Source organism: Pituophis catenifer, unplaced genomic scaffold (genome assembly GCF_029215685.1).
Source record: "Pituophis catenifer annectens isolate HBS135680 unplaced genomic scaffold, rPitCat1.0.hap2 SCAF_1, whole genome shotgun sequence".
Taxonomy (NCBI): Eukaryota; Metazoa; Chordata; class Lepidosauria; order Squamata; family Colubridae; genus Pituophis; species Pituophis catenifer.
The window spans coordinates 119,268,170-119,286,634 of record NW_027256881.1 but is presented as its reverse complement, the minus strand read 5'-3'; the positions used below and the strand labels follow the sequence as shown (position 1 = coordinate 119,286,634).

Here is an 18,465-nt window from a genome sequence, read left to right as displayed (position 1 = left end):
TTTGAAGTGGATGTTAGAGTATCTACTAATTTCAGTATCAAAATAATTCGAGATTGCAAACTTCAAAATCTACCCATATGTGTTGCTAATTTCTTAATGTTATTGAAAATTCTTTGTTTCTCTGTTCCCAATGCTGATATTAATTATTATTAGTCGGTACAATGCCAACTAAAAAATGTTTAAATACTCATTTAGATGTTCATTTAAAAAGTTAATTTTAAACTACTGAAGTTATATTTATGCTTTAAAATGGTTATTAAATACTTAAAAATTATCAGTATTAATGATTTGTTTTAATAAGAATTTACTACATTGATATGGAATACATTTTTTAAAAAAATCTTTCGTGTGTATGTATGTGTGTGTGTTTACTTGGACAGGTACATCAGATCTGAGAGGTCCATAATCCTAATTAATTTCTGCCTATCTATTATATCATCAAATATTCTCATTTTGGTTGGACAAACACAGACACATAATAAGGTATGACTAAACTGCCTTTATATTTTAATTGCTTGCAATCTGTTTTTTGTACAGCTGGGTTCTTTTCAGTTTTGGCAACAACAACCACCACCACCAAAAAAATAAAAAAGACCCTTTGCAGAAATTGACAGTTATCTTGTGAAATATTAGGAAGTAGAAAAAAAGATTCAACATGTTTTGTTGAAAATGTTTTTCCCTTCCAAACCTCCATTTCCTGTAATTCCTTCTGGATAATTGGTGCTTTCAAAAGCAAACATACGTATATTTCAAAGTTCAAAGTTATGATGCATCAAAATCATATATTCTGCCTCATGACAGTAGCTATAATGAATAGTGCTACAATGTTTTTTTGTCTTTTCTTAGCACACTGGCATTCAATAAAGACAGATAAATTCTTAGAAAGTAAAGTGTACTTGAACATCTGAATGTACATATATATCTGGTGAATGTTAAAGCAAAACTAGATTAACTGTCATAAAAGAGATTGTTGGTATATTCTTTGCCTGCGTTGTTCAGTTTCTTTCCTTTTATCTTAATGGTGTTTGCTTAGTTTTGGCCAAAAAAATAAGATTTTTTTTTTTAATGAGATATGACTCTCAAGCATAAATTCCGTTTTCTTGACCTGAAACATGGAAATTCATTGACAACACTGGTGTTCTGATTCTAAACTCAATGCACAATAGTTTTGCTGACTTTAATAATATTTACTTTAATACATACATTTCATACATAAGCATAAGATTAATTTCAACTATTTTTCTATTAGTTTATGTATCAGACTAAGAGATGTTCTAAGTAGTCTGAGTCAACCATAGTAATTTGTACAGGTGTGAAATGTAGCATTTGTGTAAATTCAGAGTTTAACCCAAACATAATCTCAAGAACTGTGTTTTCCTAATTCCTTCAATTTTAATGTTTAAAAGACTTAAGGAAATTAGTACTTAAGGTTTCTTGTGGACCTAGTATGTGAACCCTGTAATCTATGACTTTCCAATTGTCAATTCTGTGATTTACTGCTCATATTACTATTTCCAGCTGTTGAGAAACTACTTAGCTAAAGATTAGTTGTATAAAAAGAATAAAGGTGATTTATACTCTGTTCCTAAGAGCTGTTGCATTGTCAAAGACATAATTGGAGGGGCTTATCATTAGAGCAAGCAAGTTGCACAGATCCTGTTCTGCAGTGCATGAACCATAACAAATGTTTGGGATTGTACTGTCACTCCAAGTAAAGCTGAGGAGCTAAGATAAATGTTTTGACATTAGCTGCACTGTTGATCCCAATCTCTCCTTCTCTCAAAATAATTAACAATTTTAGGTATTTCTTTGTAACATTTACCTTCATGAATCTCATTATATCTTTCAAGTTTATATGCAGATGAGATGCTGTCCCAATTTATTATAATCAGTGGTAATTTCACCATTGGTTTATCACATTGTTCAAGAAAAGAAAATCAAATTGTTTCACAGACCTATAATGTTTTGAAGATGCATTGGTGGATGCAGTAGAATGAAAGTTCATTATTCCACCTGGACCATTCCAATCCTTAGTATTGCAGTATCTCAAATCATAGGATAGGCTTCTTAATTAAATTAGCACATGAAGAAGTACGTGCAAATGACAGTACAAGGTAGAAGGAAGAAAGTTAAACAGCTATCCAGCAATAATACCTGTGAAAGAAGGATGTCCCCAAACTAACCCATTTTATGAAAGTCCCTGCACAGTGTGATCACTTTCACTGTTTGCCTAAATCAGTTGATCTCCATGAATTCTGAAATATGAATGCATGACTCAGGTCTTCAGATGGATGCTGCCTTCATTCATCTACAGGCTCAATTTTATATACATGCCAGTCACTTTGCTATGCATATCACGTTGTTTCAAAGCAAAGATAAATACTGTATTGGATATGCAGTATATACTGTCAACTGTGGATCTTTCCCACCTATTATCTTGCAGAAAGAAATAGTCATGCCTGTGTGAAAGTCACTGGATAGAGAGTTGGGTGAGGGAGGATACAGTTGTGTCAAATGTATTTCTTTTTAGGAAGTATTTTAAATACTTGGTGGATTTTCTTTGCCCCTTTTCTTCCCCATTCACCCACCACAAGCTTAACAATGAAACCAACATAAATTTACAACCCTATATATCCTCTCCCCTCCCCTTCCCTCCTCTCCTCTCCTCTCTTCACAAAAAGTTTCTTTTCTCCTTGATTCCTAAACTTATTGATCTGTACAGTCTCTTATAATTTGCTAAGAAAGAATTTTGTATGGCTAAAGGGTAGAATAAGATATTCTATCTAACATGTGTCTTTATTCATTTATTAATTAGTAGCAAAATGCAATTTAAATCAGTGGTGTTTAATTCTGAGCTCATGTACCCGCTTAACTTCATGCTTTCTGCATAATTTTATGCTGGATTTTCACATATATCCATAATTCAGCTGTGTATTTAACTTTGGGAGAGGTTACCACTCCATCTAACGAAAATAAGTGTGTGTTTAACCGTTCAAAATGCAGAACTGAAACTAGATATGCATTCTTAGTTCTCCTACATGGTTTATTTGACTAAGCACTTCAGAATATTTAGATCTGGAATTAGGTTGATTCCTAAGCTTTCTGCAGAAGAAATATATCTAGACAAATATAAGTTGAGTGTGTGTTACACTAACAAATCCTTATTCAGGATTACAGTTTAAGTGACTTTGTACTTTTATTCATAAGTGAATAGAAGAGTTGCACATTTTCCTGTGTCTCTTTTAATAGCAGTATTGGAAAGAGACATCTTGTTCTATTTTTTCCTATTCAAGAAGAACGATGGCCTTATTTAAGAACATCTTCTCTTAGAACAGAATTATGCAACTTCTAGTGGCTCAGAGGTCATGCCAGGCTTTGTGTAGCATGTCAAGAGCTACGTTTCAAACCTGGCTGAATTTGAATATTGCTTTATTATTTCAAGGTGTTTTCATCTTCATTTCATTGCATTGCATTAATTTATTCATCAAATTTATATAGCTGCCCATCTCAAAAATAAATGACTCTGGGCAATGTAGAACAAGGATAAAATAGTTACGTACTGTATAAAAATAATTATTATTGCCTTTATAAACTTTTTAAAAATGTTTTAAAAACTCAATACTAAGAGAGAACAGCTATTTAGGCTAAGAGCAGATATTAATAACCATGGAGCCACCTCAGTATCTCACCAGTCCCCTGAGGTTTTCAGGTTTGATGGCAAAATCAGGTTTTGAGATACTTTTGGAAAATCAACAGAGATGGAGCCAGCCTCACTTGAGGGAGTGGGGGGGGGAGTGGAGATATTCCATAAAGTACCATGGCAATAAAGACCATCATCTGGAACCTACCAAATGTAGTTCTCCAGCTGACAGGACCACAGCATGCATACATATGGTGACAAAGGTGACACAGGTAGATGTGACTCAAATAACCCAGCTCAAGGCCCTGTAGGGCTTTAAAGAATAAAAACACCTTGAATTGATTCCAGAAACAGGCTGGTAACCAATGTAGCTCACAGAGTAGAGGTGTAATATGTGTTCTAGAACAGGGGTCTCCACCCTTGGCAACTTTAAGACTTGTGGACTTCAACTCCCAGAGTTCCTCAGCCAACAAGTCTTAAAGTTGCCACCTGTTCTAGAAGGCACCCACATAACTGCCCACTGCATTGCATTTTGCTCAGTTGAAATTTTTGGATACTCTTCAACAAAAGTCCCAGGTGGAGCCTATTACAGTAGTCCAATCTAGATCCTTGATCTAGGAGCAAAGACAATAGGCATACAATACAAAGTTGTGGAAAGGTCTCCTAACCATGACTGCCACTATTCTTTGATCAGAAGTTATAGTCTAGGAGGACACATACACTCCAGTCTGTGCATAGGGCCTGTTTCCCCCTCTGGAACCAAAAATGGCATAGTCCTGGAACAGGTGGTTCCAAAAATTTAAAGCCATTCATTCTTGCCAGGCTTCAGCTGAAGGCTATTGTTCTTCAACAAGACTTAGCCATGGTGGCACAGTGGTTAGAATGTAGTATTGCAGGGTAACCAGTCTATCAGGAGTTCGATTATGAATGGCTCAGGGTTCACTCAGACCTTCCAACCTTCTGAGGTCGATAAAATGAGCATTCAGATTGTTGCTGGACAATATGCTGATATTTGTATAAACCACTCAGAGTGCTGTAAAAGACTGTGGGATGATATATAAGTCTAAGTGCTATTGCTATTTATCCAGACCCTTGTAGTTTCCAGGCAACAGGGTAAGATGTTCATAGCATAACTTAATCAACCAGGGGCAAAGATGTGTAATTGGGCACTATCAGTGAACCAATGACCCCTTCACCCCATAGCAATTGATGAGCTCACCCAGCACCTCATGTAGATGTTGAATAGGTGCAGATCCCTGCAACACTCCACACAGTAGGGACCGAGGGCAGGATCTCTCTCTGCCAACCACCATCACATGGATTGACCGCAGAGAAAAGAAATGAACTGGCAGAACACAGTGCTGTCCATCCCAGCAGGCATTAGAATTCATTATAGCAAGTAATTTATATACTATCTAGCCAATGTTGAATACAAATCAGGATATTTTTTAAAAAAACTGTTTTAAAGTTAAGTTCACTAATCAACAGGCAAGAGAAATTTGTAGATTAAAATTTTATTCTGAGAAAGCAGTCAACATAGAAAGACTATAGGGTATACTCTGTACTTTTATAGTGGGATAGGTGACGGTAGAATTAACCATTATTTTTCATTAATGGGCTTTATGATTATGTATAATAAAATTTCAAGGACTTAAAGGGACTGCACTTTTCCCTAACTAAATTATGAAAAATAGATTGGGATGATTTTTTTTATATCACTGAAGAAGCCTATGCTTGAATATGTATCAGGCTCTTAAAGAACTCTTCTGATTTCTTCAAAGCTGAAATATCTTTGAAAAGGATAGGAACAAGGAATGTTTCCCATGGAAGTCACACATTTATTTGTTTATTTATTAAACCTCAGAATATAACACAGTTATATCTCCAGAAGTGCCCATAGCGAAACATAATTTCAGCCTCAGATATTGCTGGAATCCACAAATTGCTCTCTAAGACTACCATGCAAATTTTAGGAGTTTGAAATATTTGTAGCTTCTGAAAAATTTCCTGGACTCAGGCAAGTTATCTAGGGACAAAACCTATGAAAGTAAATGCAATAAAAGACTTAACTGTATGTACTTTCACAAATGCATGGGAAAATCCCCTCCTTCCACAAACACAGGTGGCATTTGCGCAACACCTGTGAAACATATGGTGGCATGGTGCTGCCTGGCATTTTCATTTACAAAAATCTTTAGCAATAGGCCAAATCCAATATTCAGTGTTAAATACAGGAAAAACTTATGATAGAACTGAATTAGTTTACATTCATTAAAGTAAATTTAGGTTGGCAACCAACAACCTAAATCTCTATTGGTTCTAAGTATATGGCAAAACTGAGCAATTCTGGATGGTATTATGGCTGACAGTGATTTATTTATCCTTTGCCGAAAGTTATTGCTCAGTGCTGCAAACATATGCAGGCCATGAGCTTATGATAGTTCCACTAGAGCCTCATCTCTCTATTTATTTCTTCTATGCTTTTGAGCAGCTCCACCTACTATATTGGAAGCTGCACCTGATATTTGTACCAAAAAAAGAATAAGGTTAAAATAATTTAAAAGTCATGTAACAGTTTCCAAGATGGCTTGTTGAATCCTACTGTGTTACAAAGAATTGAATTTTAGATTTTCCATTTTCTTACTTGAAGCTTAAAACCATTAGGTTGTGCTCTAATTTTAGCATACTGTATTATGAACATCCCTTTCCCTCTTAAAGTCGGTGATTGGCATCCATGTTTGGGGGTGGATGAGTGGGTGGGAAAGATACTGCACATCAAATCATGACTTCATTTTAAACACAAAAAAATCAAAAAGGTATGTAAAGAAGCTAATTGGGATCAGCCTGAATACTTAGTGAAAATAATAAGAAAACGTATGTATTACCATTATCAATACTCCAAAGTGAGCAAACATCATTTCTAGTTATTCTTGAAGGGCAAGAAGATTATTTAAAGTAATGGCAAAAAAGCATCAAGACAGAAGGTAGCTAAGGATCTTTTCTTATTTCTTAGCTTTAGTCAATTGGTATGTCTTTGTGTTAAGTAGAGTTTGCATGACACATTATCCTTTGAGGTACAATCCTACTTCATCACAAAACATGTAGAATGTTGTTGACATCTCTAAATAATGAGACTTTTGTAGTACTCTAATTAAAACTGCTGAAGGAGAAGAGATACAGAAACTAAGTGCTAAATGGGTCATCCAGTTGATTCTTACAGAGGTTGCTAAAGTCAGAAGGCTAAAACAAGGTCCCCAAATAATTATTTCTAAAATGCTAATGCTTATCAATGGAGGATGTGGAGCATATATTTAGAGATGCAAGTCTGATCTGATTAACTTAAGATACCAACTCCTGCTCTCAATTTCCTATACCTAATCTGTCAGGTAAACATCCAGAATAACAAAATTACCTTACCTTGTCAGATTGTTGGCTCATCTGTTTCAGTATTATCTATATTAATTAGAAATGGCTCTCCAGATTTTCGTTTCAAGGTCTTTCCCAATTCTAGTTTGAGTCCTAGGGTTGAACAGGAATTGTCTGCCTGCAAAGCTTGTGACTTGATACTGAGTTAGGACTTGTATCAGTATAACTCTTCATGGAGTTTAGTTGATCAGCCTACTAACACTTCCTATTATTAATTAGCTTTGTGTTTCTAACCAGTGAGAACTAGAGTATGATTAGATGATTCCTCTTCTCCTATCTCAGAGAATGTGGATCAAATTATATGAGAAAGACAACAAGTACATCATGCCTTGACTGATATTGCTCTTAAATATTACTCTATTTAATGTCACATATAAAATTCTTCTTTACCAATATGTCCAGACCCAGAACAAGAATCGTAAGACCAGTAGTCTCTTATCTTTGTGGCATAGTTAGATCTTTTGAATTTTGTCTAAGTAATAAAAAATAGTTTATGGAAAATAGGCCTGTGCTAGGCAACAGTGCTTTGCTTTGACATGATGTGTTACATGGGGGCAACTGTGCATCTCATTTTGGGGCCCCTTGTAGCACCTCTAGCAATTGAAAGAGACTTCAGTTTTTGTACAACCTTTTCCAGCACTGTTGCTTTCCCAGGCAAAATGAATCAGAATGAACCAAACCATGCCTTCAAAGCTTTGTTTAGTCCTAACAGAATTTGTGGTCCTTCGCTGTGGCTAAACAGCAATGCCTTATACCTCCTACTATCATAACCAGTGCCAAAGGTTATTTGAAATTCTAGTTTATAACAGACTCTCCTATCCATGTCTTATTCCTTAACTAAATATTTTGAATCGGAAAATCCCAGTGTTCTAATAGGTGGGCTGAAATGTGGAGTTCTTTCTCCTTCTGAGTCCCACATATGGGTTGTCAGTCTGTTCTTCCAAAAGTTCATAGGAATTTCAGAATATAGTAGCTGAATTAAAATGAGTGTGGAGGGAAAATGGCATTTCTTCCTGAATATTGTTCTTCATCTGGAAACAAATAATAGAATTTGATCTTGGCTCTCAAATATAAGTGAAGAGGAGAAAGAGGGTCCCCCTAACAATTTTTATGCCTTCTTTTAGAAGCAGTTTTTGTTCAGCTTTTTCTCTAGACTATGAAGTATTCCTTGTATGTTGCAGTTATCTAGAACTAAATATACTTTCAATGAATTTACACAGAAAGATATTCTGATAGTTGGAAACACTTGAGACATTTTGAAAACCATGTGGTTTCAAATATTGAAAATTGGAAAGGGGTAACAAGGTATACCACTAAAATTAGCTTGTAGGGCATCTATTGTTCCATCATGAATTGATTGCTTTTTGCTTTTGCTTTGCTTTTACTATCATCAAATGAAATCTTGCCCCCAAAATCCATAGTAGTGGCTTCTCAACGGAAGCATCTCAAGCTGTGAAATACTCTTCCACTAGAGAGTATTTGTTAGTAAGATGCAAACAATGGTATTCCAACTGTCCATTTTATCAATGTTTGGACATACGTATCACAACAAGATGGCTTTTAATAGAGTGTCATATATTTTGATTTGGTTTTGGTAATGATAGCTTTCCAGTGAAGGGCAGACATGAAAAAGATCATCATAAAGAAATGAATACATTCTCCTTTTCAATCAGCTTCCCATTGCTACTCTATTCTGTTCTCTCTCTCACGAAGGTTTCCATTTTCTCTCTTCATTGCTCCCTGAAAATCTATAGCTTTTGAGCACGCCCACTCCTCAGTGGGTGGTTGGGGATTTATTTTTAATCTTCTTATGTTGCTACAAAACCAGATTCCCTTCTGAGCCTACTCTTTTGTGCTGAAGATTTGCTATTTTGCTTATTTATTGTGCATTTTAATTGTTGTTTTTGCTTCTCATTTGTTACCCACGTAGTATTGTTTCATGATTTTTTTTTGTGGGCGTGGTTTAGTTTTCTTACCATGAATGTTTTGTTGTGTTCATGTTAATTTTTTTACTGAGGATGTTTTATTGAAATTTTAAGTGCTACACAGTCTAGATCATGATTGTCCAACCTTTTGGCTTGCTTTGGCCTCACTGAGGGAAAGAGGAATTGTCTTGGGCCACATATAAATTTTTTAGTATAGTTAATATATATAAATAGCAAATTTTCTTTATTTTTTTACATTTTTTATTATATTGTGGGGCTGCATTACTAGCTGTCCAGGGCCACATGCGGCCACAGGTTGGACACACCTGGTCTAGATGATTTGGTGGCATATATGTTTAATAAATAATACTAATAATCATTGTAAGGACTGGTGCTCAGATCTAAATTTCAAAACTAAAGGAAATGATATCCAATATTAGCTACCATGGAAGCCTCCCCTGTTGTGAGCCAAAGAAAGTCTTTGAAAACCGTGTTTCAGTAATGAAAGTAAACAATTTCAGATTTTTACTGATTGAAGTTGTGCTTGAGCCACTTCAATGTCATCCAGATTTGCTGTTTGGAAAATGGAATTTGTTGATGTGCATTTTCAGATACCAGTTTTTAATGTCTTTTTCCTTCTGAAAATCATCTCCATATCCTAGCACTGAAAGGCGATAACATGATAGGGCCCAGTTAAAGCAGTTTCAAGCAATCTGTTGGTGAGTCAAGAAAATTATTCTTGGCATCCCATTCTTCCCTCCCATCTCACTCTCCAGTACTTCTATATTTGGTTGGATTCCAGTTCAAATAACAGATACTATAAATGAGAAGCTGCTGCATAAACTCTAATCCTATGAATTATACTGTCTTATTAGGATTCTTCAAGGAGTTAATTCATAATTCTAACAATATTACCACATACTCCAACTTCCTGTTGGTCCAGAATTCAGAGGAGATTAGATCCAATATTCAGAGGAGATTAGATCCAATATTTTCTACTTCTTTTGAGTCTACATAGAATAAAGACAAAATAGTTCAGGTTATTATTCAGTTAATCTTTTTGGAGATATGGTAACTAAGGAAGAAATGAGACAATATGGAAACTGATGCTAACCAGAATCTGTGCTAGCTTCAGTTGTGTGTTATACGTTCAGTTTTATTTATACAGAAGCACACACTCAGTCAATATTTGTCTTAATAGACATAAGAATTGTTGTGGTAACAAAGTCCAATTTATTGGAGTGCACAGGATATGTTTTCTTAAAAAAAAGAAAAGAAAAAAGCATACTGTAGAACTTGTCTGTCGGTTCCCTATAGCTAGTCCTTGTAGGATACAAATAGCAATGTAGCCCTGTGGCTGGAACCTGACCTCTTGAACTCAAAACAGGAGGAGGAGGAGGAGGAGGAGGAGGAGGAGGAGGAGGCGGCGATTGCAGGGGAGACTTCTGGGAGATGTAGTCTCCAGCAGAGGCAATGAAATCAAAGTGCAGGGGATCAGAATTATAGAGCCCAGCAGCTCAGACGGGGAAAAGGAAAAGGCAGCCTCTGGAGGAGGGACTGGAAAAAGGCAGGAAAGAAAGGACTGAGTGGGGGAAAGAATCAGTGTCGTTTTGAGAGAAAGAGAACTGCTGTGACATTCTGGGCCGTGGATGGCATTCCTGCTACCAAAAAAGAGGAGACAATCCTAATCAAGGAGGAGCTCAGAAGTGGCTGCATTCCTGATCCAGCAGCAGTTTGCTGATTCATCACTTCTGGCTAGAGAGGACTATTATTTTACTTAAAGCCTCACAAAACCCACAAGGAGTGTCTGTGTGTTTGGGCTAAATGGGCTGATCCTCTGAGAAGAGGGAAAGAAGGACCCAGTCAGCAGCAGCTCCTTCAGAGGGTTTATTAGGTTGCCCCAATAAATATACCTGTCATTTAGCTTTTTTCATCCCCTCCCATGGTCACCGCTGATAGAGTAAAAGGACTGAAAGCAGTTTACAATGACATAAAATAAAAAGTAAAAATGCAACAATGAAAAGCTATCAACGGCCTATTGAATAAAGGCAGCCCAGGATAATTTGCACCCGAACACTCTGAAGACTAAAAATATTGTAAATACTGTCTTTAGATTTGTGGGATTCCATATCTGAGGAGGCAGTGTGTTCCAAATGATAAAAGGCATGCCACTGAGATCCAAATTCAGCACCTTTCAAGAAATGGGAATGTTTACCCTTAACATTTTAACAATTAACATTTCTTACGTGACTGGCTAAATCTGGATAAATGCTCAAATAGACCTTGGTGCCAAGCCATGTTAAAACAATTCTGTTTTCCAAATCCTGGAAATGTTTATGATGAAGTTTCTGAAGACTGGCTCTGAATATCAGAAAATGCAAATTTTATCATTGTAAGATTGAATTTCATTTTTACTATCTGACTGCCCTTACTTGTATGCTCCTACATATCTACGGAGTTTCATTGCTGATGAAACAAATCAAGTCTGTCCATCTTTCACTGTTTACAAAAAAATCAGGGTTGATTTATGATTATTTTCTTAGACAGCTGACCTTGTCATTGTCAATGATTAACGATATAATGGGTACATTAGTAGATTAATTATGTGGCATAATATTTCTTCTTTCTAATAAATATTTGGATTCCTTTTTAAATATTCAGACTGATTGAATCCTGAATTGTGCTACCATTATATATTTCAGATTTTAAATATTAAAGATGAGTTCTATTTAAGATGAATATTAAAGAATATTAAAGATGAGAGGTTTTGTGCTCAATATACACTGCTCACAAAAATAAAGGGAACACAAGCAGAAGACATCCGAGATCTGAATGAATGAAATAGCCTTATTAAATACTTTGTTCGTTACATACAGTAGTTTTGTGTTCCCTTTAGTTGTTTGAGCAGTGTATATCCATAGGACCAAGTATAGCCATATTGACAATTATGTATCAATGGCAGAGTGGCTGCAATTCTCAGGCATTTCATTGCTAGGCACTTGGGACTCCAAAGAGACTGTAATATCACTTGCAGTAATTTTAATGCCTGTATTTGTATAGGATCAGTAGCTGAACATTATTTCTAAATACTTGATAATGTCACACTGAGGACGATATGTGGTCAGTCTAGGGCATTTTTTAAGTCTTAACAGTGGCCAGTTGCTTTCAGGAAAATTGGCAGCAAGTGGTTCCGAGAAAAATTGTCTGTTGTTGCAGTTTGTGTTTCAAGGCTAGCTTCAGTAAGTTAAATTTAATTAGACATTTTGGATATAAAAATAATTCCATATTCTCCCTGGCTTGCTGTCTTCCGCATCACATTTCTTATTTTTTTAATCATTTAAGAAAAGGCAGTGAAGCTTCATCCTTGTGGAAAGTGTAGTAACATACTGGTAGTATTATATAATTGTACCTGTTTTGCCTATGCAGGGGTGGTGGTTATCTTTTTCGGTAAAATGCCTTTAACTCGTTGAAGAAGTCACTTGTGGCCAGTGCTAACAGTAGTTGCAGCAAGGATGTGTTTCCAATTTGCTAAGAAAGAGGCTGTCCAGTCAGAGTTGGTGAGGGGCAGGGAAACAAGAGAGGTTTATAGCTCTTGGCCTGGAAAAACAAAAGCATCCTATTTCTCTTGCTTTCGCTCTTCGATGCTTTTTGCCTGGAATCAAGTTAGCAGAGGGATACAAATGGGATTAGTGCTGCCAAGCCATGATGCAAGAGCCCACACCCTCTCTCTTCGATCTCCCTCAAAAGCTCTTCCAGCTATCCTCCCTACAGGAGATACAACTGCAGCCCTGGCAGTCTTGGCCTTGGTACCTTCTCCCCTGCAACCAGAGCCCAGTCACTGTGAGGGCATCTTTCTCCAGTGCTCTTCTCTACCCTGTCATACCCCCCTCTCCATGGTCACAGTGTCATGTATTATCAAACTATTTGTTGTTGTTTTTAACAAAGCTCTGATTATCTCAAAGACAGATGAGTCCCTTAACAAGGTACTACAGATCCTTTTAAGGATATCAGTAAGCAGAGCCAGCAGAAAGTGTGTAGAACACCTCCTTTTCTTCCTCCCCTTCTCTTTTCTGTCATCCTTTTCTGGACACATCTATCCATTCCATGCAGAAATTGTTCTGCATCCCCTTTCTGAAATGAAGTTGCAGATCCATCATTTGTCCACTCTATCCTGGCATCACTGATACCTCTGGTTATCAGGCAGAGAAAGCATCTCTATTACCTGAACTTTTCAAACGAAGATGTGAGTCTTTCTCCCTTCAAAGCCATGCTTCCTCTGTATAAACAATGATGTGCTATCCTAGACTAGTGTGATATAATAGAAAGAATGATAGATAGGAACTAAAGATTCCAAGCTCTGTCAGTATGAAGCTCATCGGTGATGCTAGACTTTCTGGAGTCTGTTGATTGAAATGACCATTCAATCAACAGACTTGTTTGAAGATCCGTCCATCTGTTTGAAGATCCAATGGAATAGCTTCCAAGTTCCATCTATTCCATACTGAATTTCTTGAAGAGTGGCAGGAAAGTAGTAGGAAAGTAGAGAGAGAGAGAAAAAAAATATTCTGTATGAAACTTGTTAAAGTTTAATCAAATCTGATGTTGACTCTCATATACTGAAAGATTGCATCAGCAGTCAGTGTGCTGACACTGAATTTAATAAGGTATGAGCATACAGAGAGGTGACAATTCTACTATGCGTTTCATTAGAGAACTGTACTACAATATGAGAGCCAAACCATACCTTCTTGATTATCAACATAGGCTCTGACAAAAACCATTACCATATTGGAAATCTCTTAAATTTCCAATAGTGCTGAGAAGCAAACAAGATCAAGGGTTCTCAAAATACATGAATTTGTATAACTGCCTACATGATGGAAGAGAAGAAGGAAGTGGAAGAGAAAGCTGCTGGGAGAATTAGGATTCATATGGATATTAATAACTGCAATCAGACAGGACATGTGTCTGTGCAAAATACAGTAGGTGTGGGGATAGTGTAGATTTGGAGGTTCCTGCAAAAGTAAAACAGAATTAAGCATTTTTTTAAAAGCAGCTGCAGTCTTAAAACCTGCAAGGCAAGATTGGCTTCTTCAGAATCCATCCAATAAATCACTCCACTCAGCTACTGTAGTTTCTTCCTGACCCAGTGTTATCTAACTATGTTGGATGATGGTTCTGCTAACTTAGCCATGCTAAGAAAGCTGCAGCTGCAGCCCAGCCCAAGAGCTATATATGGATGTTGTAGAGGAGGTGAAAATAGATTCCATAAATTCCAATCCAAAAGAATGAGACTTCCCCCCACCCTAACTGCTGAAATTCATTCCATCCTGTGAAGTTTAAAAGCTCAGTACGCCAACTTCTATCAGCCAAAATGCTCTCTATATTAAAACGCAAACTCACAAGAGACAAGTTGCTGCCTACCTCTGCTCCTGGAAGGCCAACCAGCCTCAAATGACATAGCAAGCAAGCAAGACTATCCCAAAGAAGTAGTGTGCTTTGGTGCAAAGTACAATGCTAAGACAGGGCACAAACTGCCTTGAAGATTAGGTTAGGCAAGATTAGGTAAGAGGGCAGCCAAGTTTACAGTCCTCCTGAATGGTTGTTATCCCCTCAATAACAAGAGTGATCACGGAAGTCCTAAGCAAGCATGCCATTTCTGTCAGCAACTACCCAGAGTAGCAGTCTCTTCCCAGTTCTGAAGACATACATTTCTTGCTTGCCTAGCTTTTAAATCGTCTGATCGCCTAAAACTGGAGTTTCTAATTTCATATCCTGGCTACATTCATGCAGTGTCAGGTGGACTCAGCCCTAGTGTTAATTTCTTAGGATAATAACTCCATGTGCCCAATCTACATGCTTACTCAAAAGCCAATAAAGGAGAATATTTGTAACTCAGGGTTGAAATGAGGGGTCCTTCATGCTCACTGAGCTTGGTTGTTTTCTTGCAGACATTTCATTACCCAAATTAGGTAATATCAGCAATGCTAGTCATCAGTGCTAACATTGATGGTGTTACCTAGTTTGTTAATGGAGTGTCTGCAAGAAAACAACCAAGCTCAGAGAGCACCAAGGAAACCCCTCCCCCCTTTAATCAAAAGCCCCATCAGTCTTATTGTTGATTAGACAACAAGGAGTTTCTGTATGAACAAGGAGTTTGTGCCAGATTAATGATGGACCTCTCATATTAATCCCCTCATCTTTCTTTGCCGTTGGCTAACATGTAGTTGTGTTCCTCTTGGAGGAACTCTTGGCCCACTCTTGGGCCCACATACCTCAAAGGGAGCATCCAATCTGGGTTGGTTTTGTCTTCCAAGCTTTCAGACTCGTGCTGGAGCTCATCTTCAGGGAATTTCTCTGTAGCTTGTTTTCGGGCTCATACTGGAGCCCATCTTCAGGGAACTTTTCTATAGCAGCTAGACAGAGGTTCCCTGAAGATGGGCTCCAGCACAAGTCTGAAAGCTCAGAAGCCAAAACCTCTGGTCCCAGTGACCAACTCAGATTGGATCCTGCAGCATTATCCTGGGACACGTATATTTGCCTTCATAGATCAAAAAGAAACCATCTTACCTAATTATGTTATAGGAAGACTAGTTAGAATAATTTGTAACTCCAAAATATTACTTTGGGGCCAATCAATGCTCCTGTGCCTTTTTTTTTAACTCATAATGCATTCAATCTATCACTTCTTTTGTGAGACCTAAGGAAGCCATGTATTGTGTACCCCGATATATCATGCTATGTCCTTTTTGTCTATTGTTCTCATTGTGCAGCTGTCCAAAGAAAAATTGTGTAAAGAAAACTATAATGTTAAGAAGGAATAGCTTAATAATTATGGCCTTTATAACAAATGTAGCAGACAAGATTGTAAAAAAAAAAAAAAACAACCCTGAAGGAAAACAATATCATTGTTACTCTCATTTCTCAAATATTTGTCTGATAAATTTCTACCATGTAAAAGTTTGTGAGTTTTAAAGCCAGGATAAAGAACACATTTTAAATTCTTTTCTCAGATGAAAAATGAATAGTGTCTGGCAGGAGAAGTCCTGCAGCTGGGTGAAAAAGCTATTGAACTTGGCACAATATTACCAACTGACAGCAAATATAGTCATAATTTGACTTTGAAACAAATAGTTGTATTTTGTCTGAAGTAGGACGGTTCATCTACTCTGTAATTATTAAATCACCCAATTTACAGTCCCCATTAAACTCAAAGAACTTTCCTAGGCTCTCTTCATGGTTAGTTGATGTCACATAATCCAAATGTTGTTCTTTCTGCAACCTTCAGCTCAGGCCTCTCAAGGAAGGCTGAACCAATAAAGCAGAAAAGCACATTGCTGTTATATCTTGAGTTTTAAGATGGGATTAATTTGTTGTTCTTTACACTGGGATTTCATGTAGCTTGTATTACAGGACTCTCAAAGTCTCTGCTTTGGCTGTCATGTCAATCGAAATTCAAACTTGAGTGTTAACAAAGTAATTGCTGCTATAAAAAGCTTTGTGTTTCTGTTGTTAATGATTGGAATTAGATAAGAGTTCTGTTGTGTCATTGAGCCAAGATATCCCAGCAATAGGACATGTCCTTATTAGAACAGAAAACAGGAGATTTACAATATTTCTCCAGCATGTTTGATTTGCAGAGCATCTACAGAAGAAATGCACAACTTGAAGTCCCAGTTTTTTTGTGTTTTTTTTTTTAATTTGATTTATATGCCGCCCTTCTCCGGAGACTCAAGGCGGCTTACAATGTGCTCAGCAATAGCCTTCATCCTTTTGTATATGTATACAAAGTCAGCTTATTGCCCCCACAACTGGGTCCTCAATTTACCTACCTTAGAAAGGATGGAAGGCTGAGTCAACCTTGAGCCTTGGCGAGATTCGAACCTGCAGTAATTGCAGGCAGCTGATCTTAATAACCAGCTTAATAACAGGGTGCCTTAGACCACTGTACTACCAAGGCTCTTGGAATTAGGATTTTCCGAGCCTTCTATTGTTGCCCTCTAAAATGTATAAAAGTTACAATCAAGGAAATTTTAATGTGATCGGAGACAAAATATATGATATTTATTTCTGATGCGTTGAACTCTTGTTGGAAATGCTGGATGGAACAAATTCATTTTGCCTTGCATAAAAACTAGAGGTGAGCCAAAGTAGTGGGAGGACAGTTTTGCAAAACACACCTTTTGGGGGGGCGGGGGGGACATGGATTGTGACAGGATGCCTGAAAAGGTGCTTAAGGGTTTGGAAAATAAAGAGCAAAAGTTTTCATGTTACCATCTCAATTGGGATGAGATTCCATGGGTTTGGCAAAGTATAATCCAAATAGTAAAATTTCTAGAAAGCAGCACAATAAGGCATATCTGCCAAATTTGTGGCTGGATACTGACTCAGCCTTCCATCCTTCCGAAGTCGGTACAATGAGGACTCAAATTGTTGGGGACAATATGCTGACTCTGTAAACTGCTTAGAGAGGGCTGTAAAAGCACCGTGACGTGGTACAGTATATAAATCTAAGTGCTATTGCTATTGGATATGAAACTGCATGAAACCCTTTGGAAGCCTCAGTATGAGAAGCACAATTAAATTTGCAGTCCAGAGCACATTCAGAAGTATATCTCAGTTCAGAGAAGAGAAAAGGTAAGGCAATCTTGCAACCTTTCCCATTCCCAGCTGTTTTACTCTAAGCACAAGTTCTGTTCCTCACCAAGCCCTCGCTAGCTGGTACCCCCCCCCCCCCCGTAAAGGCTTGATCTCGGGGAAGGACAGCTTAGCAGGCAAGAGAAAGCTCCATGGGCTTTTCTTCCTTTAGCCAAAGGATACTGCCTGGGTTTTTGTACAGTCAATAGGCCTAAAGAGGAGATCTCTTTCTCTTCTCCAATGCAGATGTGTCCCTTTGGGGGAACAGTGAGACAATAATGGAGGCCTAATATCAATTAGATCCTTTGTTTCTTGCAAAGGTTTGTAATCCCTCAAAGAACCTCAAGGGCCCCGGTTGATTTTGCAGGTGAGCAACAAGCAGTTTATCCATCATTTCTCTGAGGGCAGCCTGACTGCCTGCTTCACAGCAGAGGGGAAAGCCAGATGGAACACATTGCTTCGTTGTCACGGCAACACAGATGAGAGTCCCTATCTCTTTCGGTTATGCTGCAAGGAAGAGCTTGTTGCCTGCCCTTGTAGCACAGCTTTACACAACAGACAAGAGATGCCTTCATTGCCAAAGAAAGTGGTTTGTGCTTCTCCTGCAGTTTATAGATCGTACAAGGGCAAATAATGAAATTGCACTCAAAGGTGGGCTATAAAACTTAGACCGTGTAAATCTGGAAAAGCTCCAGAGAGGAGCTAAACGATAGTGCCCATGCAGTACGCTGCTGCTGTCTAGTAATTGTCCTGATTTGTATACCCCACATTTGGAGTATACAATTTGAGGTCACAGTGTTGACATCATCCAGTTGACCGTGCAATAGAAAACATATT

General features: G+C 37.5%; 1 protein-coding gene across 1 annotated transcript in view; it reads left to right on the top strand.

Moving 5' to 3' along the window:
• The window catches only part of ADGRB3 (adhesion G protein-coupled receptor B3), a 487,840-nt gene that overhangs the window by 345,916 nt on the left and 123,459 nt on the right, over positions 1 to 18,465 (top strand). Inside the window, exon 18 of the mRNA XM_070954680.1 lies at positions 381 to 483. Within this exon, the coding sequence (XP_070810781.1) occupies positions 381 to 483 (103 nt within the window). The remainder of the gene's footprint in view (positions 1 to 380; positions 484 to 18,465) is intronic.